Here is a 12,963-nt window from a genome sequence, read left to right as displayed (position 1 = left end):
TATATATATATATATATATATATATATATATATATATATATATAGAACAATATATGTTTTGGTATTGACATTCCCCGTCGAGACTCCTGAAGAAGGTGGAGGCCACCGAAAATTTGAGTTGTTCAATAAACTCATTCTTATTGGCGAAATAATGCATTACTAGTTTATTTCTTGATTCTTCGTTTTATATATATATATATATATATATATATATATATATATTTATATATATATCACATATATAGATATAGATATAGATATAGATTTTATGCATTGATGGCTCTTTCCTATTCAGTAACCCAGAAAAAAGGCATCATGATTGATATAAATGTTATTTCAATATTCAACTCACTCTTCCTCTTTCTTCTTTTTCTTTTGCGATCCCAGTGTATTTGCCAGCTTAACCTTCAACCCGAGCTGTAGAAATAAAAAAGAGCAAGACGGTTTAGGTTGACGAGACGATAAACAATTACACTATCTGCAAACATAATAATAATAATAATAATAAGAATAGTAATAATAATAATAATAATAATAATGATAATAATAATAATAATAATAATAATAATAATAAATAAGAAAAAGAAACAGAAGAAACGAATAAATAAATAAATAAATAAATAAATAGCCTAGATCATTCTAAATCATTTACCAAACGGCCAACAATAGCCTATCATAATGAAAAAAACTAAGCTTCATCATCATTATGTGGCAGAGTTTTAGCACCCGTTATCACAAGAATCATAAATGCTAGCCTGAGATTAGGTGTAGTTCCACAGGTGTGTAAAAAAGCAGTTATTCATCCAACTCTGAAAAAAGCAGGCTTAGATCAGGAGTGTTTAAAAAATTACCGTCCAATTTCAAATTTACCTTATTTAAGTAAATTGCTCGAAAAGGTTGTTTTCTCACAACTGACAATGTATCTGCAAGATAATGAATTGCTTGATTCATTTCAATCTGCGTACAAGCCTGGTCATAGTGTAGAAACACTGTTAGTCAACTTATCAGATATTGTGTTCAGAGAATTAGATAGTGGTAACATCACTGCTCTTATCATGCTTGATATGAGCTCAGCTTTTGACACAGTCGACCATGCTATTCTGATTCAACGATTGAGATATTTGGGCATCAAAGGAACTGTTCTTGATTGGTTTATATCCTACTTATGTGATCGATCTCATTATGTCAGAATTGGTGATTCTACCTCTTGTAAAACTATGACAAAGTTTGGTGTACCTCAAGGTTCTGTTGGAGGCCCGCTGCTTTTTTCTCTGTTTATGCAACCAATTAGTGAAGTATTTCGCAAGCATTGTATTAGTTATCATTGTTATGCGGATGATATACAACTTTATTTGTCTTTTAAACCCACTGTGTCTTCATTGTCATCCGCCATTGTAAAACTCGAAGCATGTTTGCAAGACCTGAAAATTTGGCTTACATCCAATGGCCTTAAACTAAATGATGATAAATCTGAGTTTCTGTTATTGGGATCAAAGCATATGTTAAGCAAAGTTGATTATCAGTCATGTCATGTCAACATCGGTAGCACTTGCATTACTCCGTCGAAAACAGCCCGTAATTTAGGTGTCATATTTGATCAGGAAATGTCATTTCGAAGTCATGTAACTCATATTCAGCGGAATGTTCGATATCAGTTGCGTAATTTAAGTTTCATAAGGAAATATTTGTCTAAATCTGCAGCTGAGATACTTATTCATGCTTTGATTTCTTCTCGGTTGGATTTTTCGAATTCATTGTTGTGTAATCTTTCAAAAAAAGATGTCACAAAACTTCAACGGTTGCAAAATTCTGCTGCCCGATTGTTAACTTTTACTAATAAGTTTGATTCCATGTCACCAGTTCTCCGTTCCTTACATTGGTTACCTGTAGAAAAAAGGATTATTTTCAAGATTCTGTTATTAGTACATCATTCAGTTCATTCTTTTTCCCCAATATACATAAGTAATTCTGTTCAAAAATACACTCCGACGCGAAGGCTACGTTCATCATCAGATGCATTCTTACTCCAAACACCCAGAGTAAAACATGGGTATGGTGATCGTGCTTTTTCCGTTATGGGACCAAAATTGTGGAATCAGTTACCTCTTCAGTTAAGGGAACTGTCATCTACAGAGTCATTCAAATCCAAACTTAAAACTTATCTGTTCCTTTCATACTGAGGACTGTAATTGCTGTATGTCATTAATATTGGATTAATATTGTATTTTTAATTGATATATGTTGTATTCTTTATTTGGTATATATTTGCTTTTGTTTACCATTTTTTTTCTTTGTTGAAATGTTTGAATATGTATATGCATGTAAATGTATGATATTTTTTCATTTTTGAAGCGCCATGAGCACTGAAAAGTGGACCTGTGCGCTATACAAGTAGCCACTATCATTATTATTATTATTATCATGTTTGCCGTCGAACTCCATCACAGCCCTACAAAGTAGGGTTGGGGGTACCACGTATCGTCACCCTAAGGATCTGTAGCTTGTTTATTCTAAAACTATAACACAAATCGGCCTAATTCTTACCTCAAATATGCCATAAATACTGCAGTTTTGAATGTCGTGACCGTCTCGTTGATTATGAATCTCCGTTTTAAAATAGCGCAATTTTAGTGCCCTGCCGATAGGTGGTGCCCCAACCATACATCAAAATCTCACTTCCACTTGAAATACCTTCTTGAATGCCGCTCCCGCATTCTCCACTTGTTTGGAGGTTCTCCGCACCCATCCCATGGGCCTTGAGAGCCCCGTATTACCGGCGGGCTCCTCCCCGCTCTCCTCACTCATGGTGCGTCGTGGTCAAACGGGCTCTCGGGAGGAGGATGAAGAGGAAGAGTGGGAGACAGATGATGATCACCAAGGCAACGAAAAGAGGGAGAAAGACGAGGAGACTCAGAGAGATGATGTGCAGGAAAATGTTGCTAAGAGTTGCCAGGATACCCCTCCACCTCCTGAATGAGAGTTATACGGCAAATTACAATCAATCAATTGTAGATTTGACCTGATATTTGACAATACTCAGTAGAATGCCCTGTATGTGATACACGGTATAGAAATTTACAGTGTCAGTCGTTTTGGAATGAATGTAGATTAGGAACAATGGACACTGCGCATGTGCGCGAGTTTGAGTATGCGTGATTGGATGGCCAACGCGAGTCCTTCCATGCGCGCTTGACACGGCGCAAACAGACTTGCGCACAAAAGCCACAACAATAATGCGCGCACCAGACCCAAGCATCTCTCACACCAGCCGCGATCAACAAGGGGGCAGGCCGCATGTTTGTCGATGTTTGGTAAGCCTAGAAATATCTGCGATCGAAGAAAGTTTTTCCGAGCAGCGGGAAAGAAGGATCCAGAGATCAAAACATTCCGAATACGAAAAATTCTGTATTTCCTTCTAGACTTGGCGTAACTCAATAACCATGCACAGAGCATACCAACCAATCACGCCGGCAAACAACAAGCTGCTGAAGAAACGATGGGATGAGAGACGGTTCGACAGGCATCGGATGAAAGTGCAGAATGGTTAGTTTCAAATATTTTGGTAAAATTATACTAATTATTATTATTAGAACAAAATAATTGTTTTCAATGTACAAGCCGCACTCTAAATCTTTTAGCCGGCTTTTTTTCAAATTTATTGCAGAGAAGTGCATGCACATAGAAATTAGCCGCTACTTCAAATGCACTTGTTACGCCAAAACTGTGATTCAGTAAGATCAAGCACAGATTTTGTGTAGCTATTCCAAGTCCTTGGTTCTACGGATACGTAGGATAATGAATCTAAAAGTTAACTGTTCTTATGCCATAATTACCCTTGTACACCAAGATAGACATAATATCCATTTGCATCTGTCAGCTGGAGTGAAGAGTCTTGTTAGTAATTCATTCGTTTCTGTTATTATAGGTAGATATACCGTCATGATAAACAAGATATTCACCGAAAAGAGGCGTTCCTTCATATTCTGGTCTGTAGATGCTGGTATAAACACACACATGAGGATGTATAAACCCTCTAGAACTAGAATTGTTGCAGGTTCTATTAGATTCTACAGTTGATTTTCCAAGGAGATAAAACAGTAAAGATACATGATGCATCTGTTTGGATGCAGTAAAATATATCACTGCACTCATCTGTAAGTGTTGGTCACATTGGTAGTGACAACAATACCACCGTTAACAATTAGGCCTACCTTCCTGAAAGTAATGATTTGCGTTCATTTGCATGGGTGCAGCCAAACCCGTGATTGATGACAAGCCCCCGAAGACCTACATGCATCTCCATCTCAAGCTGAAGAAGATGCAGATGGAGGAGGAGCGGCTGACCATCATCGAGAGAGACAACCGCATCCTCCTCGAGAAGATGTGTCACATCATGCTGACCACTGGTAGCGTGGACAACAAGAACTACTACGACAGCAAGAGGTATATCTAGACTACACTACTGTATAGCTGTGCTCAAACTTGCCCTCGCTTTTCCTTTTTTTCACCACTACGTGTGGTAGTCGTACTACTTGGCAGGTCAGTGTTGGGGTGCGTGTCCAGTGACTAAAAAAAAGAAAAACAAAGCTGGATACTCTGCACCTTCTGCTTGAAGAGGTTTGCAGAAGTGGTGGTGACTAGTTCTTGTGGCAGGGTGTTCCATCGTTTATAACCTAATGAAATCTCGGTGAAGAAGAATCTCTGATAGACAAGAGTCCGTGCACAAGATTTCTGGAATTGCCTGGTGTTTTCACGGAGTAATGTTGCTACCGGGATATGGTTGACGATTCGGTGCATTTTCGGTGCATCCTCAGCCCTGCGTTACTGTAGAAGTTGGCCATTGAGTTTGCTCAGCTATTATTACTAAAACTTTATTCTTTATCGTTATAATTTCTTGCGATTAGGAGGTAGATAATTGTATCATAATGTATCTTCAGTGTGTGATCTGTACTGTTGTTCGTCTCCTTTTCCAGTCTGAACCGCATGGCTCGTCAGCGTGAGCTGCTCCGCGTGACACACGAAAACCAGGCAATTATGAGAAGAATCCTGTCCAAGCAGGCTACGTACAGCCGCCACCAGTGGGAGGATGAATGGAAGGTGCTGTTATCATACTACTGCCTTATTTTACTTTTTCGTTGCTATCGGAAATCATCAGCGATTGGTTCTTCACTTCAAAGTGTGTCATCCCCGCTTTATGAATTATCACTAACATGGAAAGAATACAACCTTACTGTGGTGTTTATTTAATGTTTGAAAGAATTGATCCCATCAGTGTGGGTATCATTTTGACAAGTTTGACATCTGTTTCTTCCTTTCTTTCTTTCCTTTCATTCACTTAATTATATCATTGTTGTTCTATATTAAAGAGCAACATAAAGCGATATTTTCCTTAGAACAATAGAAAGTTTTCTTGTTTTCTCAACACCTCACAACAAACATCCCAAGCAAAAACGTTATGGAAATGGGAAGGATCAGTGTTTGATTGATTGCAGGTGTTTTTTTTTTTTTTTTCATCCCGTGGCTAGTTTGAAATATAGAAAAGACAGCTCACTGTGGACATCGCACTTGTTTTTTTTTTTTTTCGATTTTTCCACGTGTATTTAACCTTTTCCGCGGGCAACATTGATCACCGATTAAAGCTGATTCTGTAATCTGTTTTACAGATAAACATGGTGTATTTAAAAAGAAAGTGCCAACTTTACTTTAGCAATTTGTTTCACGTTCTCTCATTGATGTAGACTTTTAACAGCGCAGCTGTATTATTGTCTTTTGTTTATATTTAGCTTAACAAGATGTACATGAAAAACATCGCAAAATACCCGCAGTGGTACGAGAGTGCATACGACCAGTGGAACAAGAAACACACGTTGAGGCGTAGCACACACAGTCGCAAGGAAGGCGCAGATCACGAGGCATCGGAAAACACCGCGTGAGTAAAATTGTGAGGTGTATGTTGTCTGAAGGTCTTTGATATTTTTTGTCACTTGATTGGTAATTTAAAAGAAAAGTGCACAAAATGCAAACGATAAAGCGAAAACTTAATGGGAAAGAGAAAGTATTTAACGCAGGTGAATCAACTATAAACGCGACAGGTGAGGCACCTATAAAAAGCTATTCATACACGACTTTGGCGTCGCGTACTCAATGCTGACAACACAGTGTACCGAATAAGGAAATTTCACCTCTGTGGAAAGAGAATTAACTATTCTCATTACCAGATCTGCTCAAGACGTACCAATTCTGTTATGTTATGGCAATACAAGCGGATGAAAAAGTCTAGAGGATTTTTCATAGTCGAAGAAATGTTGCCAAACCGTTATAGCCACAACGACTTGACAGCCATAGCTTGTTTCGGATGTTGTGTTTTTTTACATTTGTCAATGACATATAGATATCATACCCAAAACATTGATCAATTCAGTGCATATTTATGTCGATATAGGGCAATTTGTCAATCAGTTGCATAAAAACCTCTCGACGGAAGAATTTCATAAATTTGAATAATATTATACGCAGTACCCGCTGCATGATAAGGTTTAGAACTAGCACGTGCTGTCGGGCGGAAGCTCGATGGTTTAGTGGAGATGACGCCTGTCCGGAGATCAGGAGGTTGTAGGTTCGAATCGTGCTCGAGTACGTATATACGCCCATGATATCTTCTATCACGGTTACTACTAAAACACTGATCAATTCAGTGCTTGTTTACGTCGAAGTAGGGCTATTTGTCAACCAATTTCATAATCATAACATGCCTGGCATGCTGCGCTGAATCTTTTCATACGTACTTTGGTAATGTTTTGTTCACTCCTAGAAAAAAAAAAATCGAAATCACTTAAAGGGACAATTAATGATCTGCGTTGACTCCCATGATGGTTCATTTAAACTAAAGTATAGGCTACAATCTCTATCGCAACTGACTTTTTTTTAAACATTGGCCTACACGTGAAAGCTCCCATGCATGCATGAGAAATCTTGCGGTGTTTATGATAAAAACCGTTGCATATGTATCATTTCAATTTCCACGATTACTTGCTTTCTTAAACATTCTATTCACGTGCTGCTTTTTGTCTATTTTTCTTTATACTTTTTTTTGGTCCAAATTCATAGGCGAGGTTCGTTAGCTAGAATGGAGAGCGCCAATCGAGCCGAGAAGCCGAGAAACCAGGAGCGGTCAGTGAGAAAGAAGTCCCGGGGAGATCCCACTAGATCACGGCGTAGATCGGACAACTCCAAGAATAAACCTAATGGATGTGGAGTCAGCTAGGACGTACAAGACGTATACAGTCAAATCATGAACAATAAAAGTGACTATTTCCATGAATTAGCAGTTCAAATTTAATGTTTGGCCTCACAAATCACATTGTCGATGGCATCACTAATGCATACTCACTATCTGTATGCCGGCTATGCTTTCTTTAACATGACGAACAAACGTTCTAAAATGATATGATGTAACGCAACGGAGTAGTTCACCTGATACCCACAAGACGACGCTTAACTTTCCGTCTACAATATTGCAGTCAAAAAGGATGATTTGCTACGGAAGTATATGCACTGAGATTTCGCGTGCTGGAATAAAAAACGCCAATAAAGTCAACAAACTTGCACTGAACCAGTAAACTCATTTGTCATGCCCCTGCAGTAAGTGGTACCGGACACTATAATAATTTGCGACAGTATAGCATACTGCATTTGCCATCAAACAAACCAATTTTTGTTGCGTGGATTGAAAGGAATTACTGTATCATGGTACAATTTTGCATCACAAATTATTAGTGGTCTATTTTGATAGAACACGACACGGCTGCAAGGTACATCTTGTGATCAAGGCAGGGAGGATTTTGTTCTGAGTGATAACGGGAAATAGGTCTTAACTCTAGCTAGAAAGTTTTCACCTCGTCACAAATATCAAATTTACACCTACCAATAACATCTATCCACATTTATGGACGTCTAGAGTGAGCAATTCATGCATTATATTCCTATTTTTTAACACTCCCCCTCCCATGCCCACTCGATCCATGGTTATGAAAAAGCTTCTCTGAGGTTTTCTTGACAAAGCGCCGCATTTCACATGGAATCACTTCTTATTTTAATACATGAATAATAATTTGTATAATACATGTTTCATCGGATTCAATATTTGCAGGCTACCCAAATCATGTTTTTCATGTTTCTTCTTTTCATCATACACGCATATTTCACAGCTTCAAACCAGTGACCCTGCATGGTTACATCTGTGTCCAGATATGTGTTTGATGATATACCTCAAAGGGTAATTATAACTTATAATGAATATCAGTTTACAATAAGACTATCCGTTATACAGTTTTAGTGTTTAACTTAATTCATTATAAGAATGATGAATAAAGAAACTAAAAAAAACAAAACAAAACAAAACAAAACAAAACAAGAAGCCACAAACATGGAGGCCTACCATGTAAAATAACGTACATAACCTCATTACAAGGGTGTCTGGGCAGGCAAAAAGTCAACATCTCAATAATGCTGTAACACACGTTATTGTACTCACGTTCACATTAGTTAACATAAACACACACACTATGCAGAAAGAAAAGTGTGCATTTGTACTCCTAATAGTTGTGATTAGCTAAACGTCATGAGGTGAAGAGTCGTGTACATTGCAGTCTGTGTATACCGTAGTGGGTGACACGACCTTTGCTCCTATAACAGTTAATCAGGGACCCATTTCATAAAAGGTTGATATGATAGCAACTCTTGCTGGAATGGCAATTGTCATAGTGAGGACAAGAATCCAGCTTCCTGATTGGCTGTTGCTATTGGAAGTTGCCATTCCAGCAAGAGTTGCCATCCTAACATCTTTTATGAAATGGGGCCCTGGTCTTAATTTCTCCAAAGACTTTGCTGGTGGTTGACGTTGACGTATTTGATGTATTTGACTAACCCACATAATATAACAGATGATGACTTTTGTTGTCGGGAACATGTACCAAACGTTCCACCCTCGGGGTTTGAAATGCTATTTCGCGAGGCTATAAGTCCCGCAATAGCATTTCAAAGCCTTCGGGAGGAACATTCGGCATGTTCCCTCCCCCGCCAGTCATCTATGTTTACTACTGTCAGTACTTGCCTTCCTTACTTCCTGTATCACTTCCCTTCTTCTCTCTCCTCTCTCTCTCTCTCTCTTGGGTCTTCTTTCTCCAATCTCCAAACAACGATCCTTTCAAGAACTACATACACATTGGTGTTACTGCAAACATCTCTTCTCATTTACATCACAATGCAAACTTTTCAAACAACAACCGAACGTTTCACAAACATTATTGTAGTAGTCATTAAGCACGAATTTAATGTAAGACACAATAAAAAATAAAAAATACATCCAATAGCGATATTTACAGAGACTGACATTTTCTCGAGAAGCCAATACATGGACACAAAGTTAAAAAACAAATGACGATAATAACGACTGGACGACAGTGAAGGGATAATCCATTCACACAAGGTTCTAGGAAAGGACTTACATGTACATTGTGCTTGTATTATTAGTACTGTATTCCACAATTCCTATATTAATAAACTGCATTGCGGGTGACTGCAGTCCACCTGTAGAAAACACAACATACTGGACATCGCATAATGGACTACTACACCTCAACATTTTATGACCCATCTCCCCATTATATTATTCACTTGTAGCTGTACAGTATACAGTATAAGCCCATTTGCTACAGCCTGCATAAAGCTTTTCATTGTCGACGGTGATATTCCCCCCGTCCCTTTAAAAGGGTTACGTATCAGATGGAGAGCAATAAAGTGCTTTCAATCTGAGAAGCAAGTAGAGGTTAACAATTCAGTGTCAGCCAATGGAACGCATAATCCTCCTCTCGACAAGTGGAACTCCTAAAAATATGTATGCATGCTGACTTCATTTTGAATGAGGTCTCTACTACTTTTGTGCAGTTTTTCTGTATTAATTTTTTTTTTGTTTTTGTTTTTAGACAGTAGTCATGAACAACTATGACATGGCTTTTTATCACAGTTTATAGTCATGTCAAGTTAGAAATGACTTTAGTAGAACACCAGCGAACAATCTATGACATTCACGTATATAATCATACTCTTTAAAAAAAAAAAAAAAAGAGCAACTTATACTACAATGTACCATGAAATATGACAGCTTTCAAGTACATTGTACATTGACCTTGTCTGAGTTCTGTCAATATGGCTATGGACGAAATACATGTACGTGTACAGTGAAGGACATGTTTACTTTCACAAAACTGAAGCATGTCTATAAATTATTTACAAAACACTAAATATACACACAATATACATGTAGTACTAGGAACAGTACTAATGAAATGATGTGATACTTAGAGCTAGAATTGGCAATTACATTTATACTTTCCAGGTGAGCACATTATAGTCTGGATAATTTACACCCATGACTTGCAAGCACATGATTGGTTATGTGACCTCACATCAGACTTCTGTATCACTTGCAATGACAGACTTAAAATATAACTACACTGTACTGCATCACTGATTTGATATTGTCATGGTCAGTTGTAAACATGTAATAAATAGCTTACCAAATGACTAGAATATTAGCCCACCAATCAATGAGAAAATAACTACTATCAATTTGCCAATGTATACATTGACCTGAAAGGCACTTGAAGATAAAATACCTCATCCTCACCTAAAAGTAACATTTGTAGGTCTTTACCTCCTTCACTGGAAATGGTACAGCTGTAGTTAAAATTCCAACTTCCGTCCTTCACTAAAATTGGTAGTAACTTGCATCATTCTGGTTGATGACCAATGTTTAAATGTACATCTGTCGATTAGCAGCAAGTCCAATTCTGAGCACTAAGTGTGGATGTCGACCATTTTAAATCTAAAACCCCTCAAACTTGGGGGGGGGGGGGGCAAGTCAGAGTACTGAACATATCAAAAGCAGTTTTCCCAAAGCTACAGCTTAGTCTAAGGCAAAGGTGCAGAGGCTTCATTTTGATGGGAACCATAACTTTAACATGGTTTGACGTGTTTGTGCTTGAAATCAAAGAGAGAAAAATAAAAAAAGTCTGGGCACAGTTGTCTGAAGTCAAAATGTGCAACCCTCCTACATAATCTTTTCATAACCTTTTCACCCTTGTCACTCAGGGGATCTCCATGTAAGAATTTTGTTCACACTCGAAAATGAGCTCCTGGTTAAATTTCTCATGTCTGCTCTTCTCAGCATAAGTACTGCATGTATAGCTCATACACAGAATGCTAAATTCTTGTGCTTTAGCCAATAGTCTACTGGCTTGTTGTTTCCAAAAGAAAGCATGCGCCAGTATTGGAGAATAAAAAAGAAAGCAAAGAGCATGCTTACGATTGGAAACAAAACATGACCTTTGATATCAATTCAAGATTTCAACCAGGGATTAAGTTTAACTACCACGATGTCTTTCATACTGCAGCTTCACCCAGGAGCACCTTAGAGCCAGTCTGCCTGGGATGGTTCCATGGTGAAATTTCCACGGCCAACGGCATTTTACCCGCAACTGCTGCAAGAACTTTCACGCTACAAGATCTCCCAGGTTCACCTGGGTGTACACAGGCAAAATTTGCTTTAAAATTTGCTCGGCATGAACAGGGTATATGTCTAAATACAAGGTACACAAAGTGTATACACTATAAACCACAGAGTGGACATGACGCAGATAATTCCCCTTCTGTTGCTGCCCCCCCCCCCCCCTTCTCAGGATTAGTCTTTATCTTTTAAGAGCTCCATACAAATGAAAAGAAGGGCTCAAATCTTAAACCTATTCCCACCCCTCTCCCCCCCACAACCAAAAAAAAAAATAATAATAATAATGAATCGGCATTATGCGCATAGGAGGAGATCACCTCTCAACCTCATGTGATGGGGTCGCAGGTCTCATCATCTTACATTCATCATAAAATAGATTACAGGAGTACATTTGGTGGATGAAACAAAAATACTTTGGCCCTACAGAATGATGCGATTGAGTCTTGTTATTTTCTACCTGTCTGCATCATTGCACCTGCTCATCATGCTCTGTGCAATTCATAAATCACACAAATTACGACATCTCCTAGTAACATGTATGCACATGCACAAACATACCGGTAAGCACACACTCACATCACAAAGGTCGCCTTCTCTGAAACCAGGTTTGCACTCCATGATCCATTTTGCCTACTTTGCTGGCTGATTTGAAATCAGGCCAATATCTCTACATGTATACTGCTTAAACACATTGTGAATAATTGAAAGTGACCTTCTTGGTGTATAAAAAGTTGAGATAGTCATTAAAATGATCGGGGCACTCATTCTTTCTGTAATGCAAAGACCAATAAGAGGACAGTGACAGCTAAAATATTCTGTTTTCCAAATTGAATTGATTTAGGGTAAATATCTATGCTTGAGGTATATGACTGCTGCAATAAAGTCTGTAGAAAACTGTATAAAATCCAATCAAATAGGTGTTCAATGACTTGCTATTTTACATAATATACATTAAAACATATCAATGCTCTTGAATTCACCTTGATGTTGTAAAGTACTGCATAAATAAGAGTACAAATGACTGCAATTCAATGTATACAGTAAACCTCGCATGAGTCGAAGCTCTCGGGACTGACGAAAATGCGTCGACTTAAGTGAAATTCGACTCTCGCGAGAGTCGATTTTTTTTTCGACTCACAGTTATGTACATGTATTATAGTACATTTCATGCATATGTTTGTGTGTGTGTGTGTGTGTGTGCGTGCGTGCGTATGTGTGTTTGCATTCAACTTTGTCTGTTCTTGAAGATAATGTTCTTTTTTGTTCTAAATTGAACATGGAATTTGTATCAATACTAGTAGTTAAACGTAGTTCTGAGAATGTCTGCGCTGTAATGTGGCAATGTGCATGTGCTATGTCTATCAACCTACCCTGAGACAAACACTCTCCCAGGCCCA

At 38.1% G+C, this 12,963-nt stretch overlaps 1 protein-coding gene across 1 annotated transcript; it reads left to right on the top strand.

The window, feature by feature from the left end:
• Nucleotides 1-3,270: 3,270 nt before the first annotated feature.
• Nucleotides 3,271-7,620, top strand: LOC140226978 (sperm axonemal maintenance protein CFAP97D1-like). Its single transcript, XM_072307413.1, has 5 exons — nucleotides 3,271-3,543; nucleotides 4,254-4,443; nucleotides 4,974-5,097; nucleotides 5,784-5,929; nucleotides 7,108-7,620. Exons 1-5 carry the CDS (start codon nucleotides 3,441-3,443, stop codon nucleotides 7,262-7,264), a joined length of 720 nt encoding a protein of 239 aa, XP_072163514.1. The 5' UTR covers nucleotides 3,271-3,440; the 3' UTR covers nucleotides 7,265-7,620.
• Nucleotides 7,621-12,963: the final 5,343 nt, after the last annotated feature.

Source organism: Diadema setosum, chromosome 4, assembly GCF_964275005.1.
Source record: "Diadema setosum chromosome 4, eeDiaSeto1, whole genome shotgun sequence".
Taxonomy (NCBI): Eukaryota; Metazoa; Echinodermata; class Echinoidea; order Diadematoida; family Diadematidae; genus Diadema; species Diadema setosum.
The sequence above is the reverse complement of the archived record's forward strand: the minus strand, read 5'-3'. Positions and strand labels throughout refer to the sequence as shown.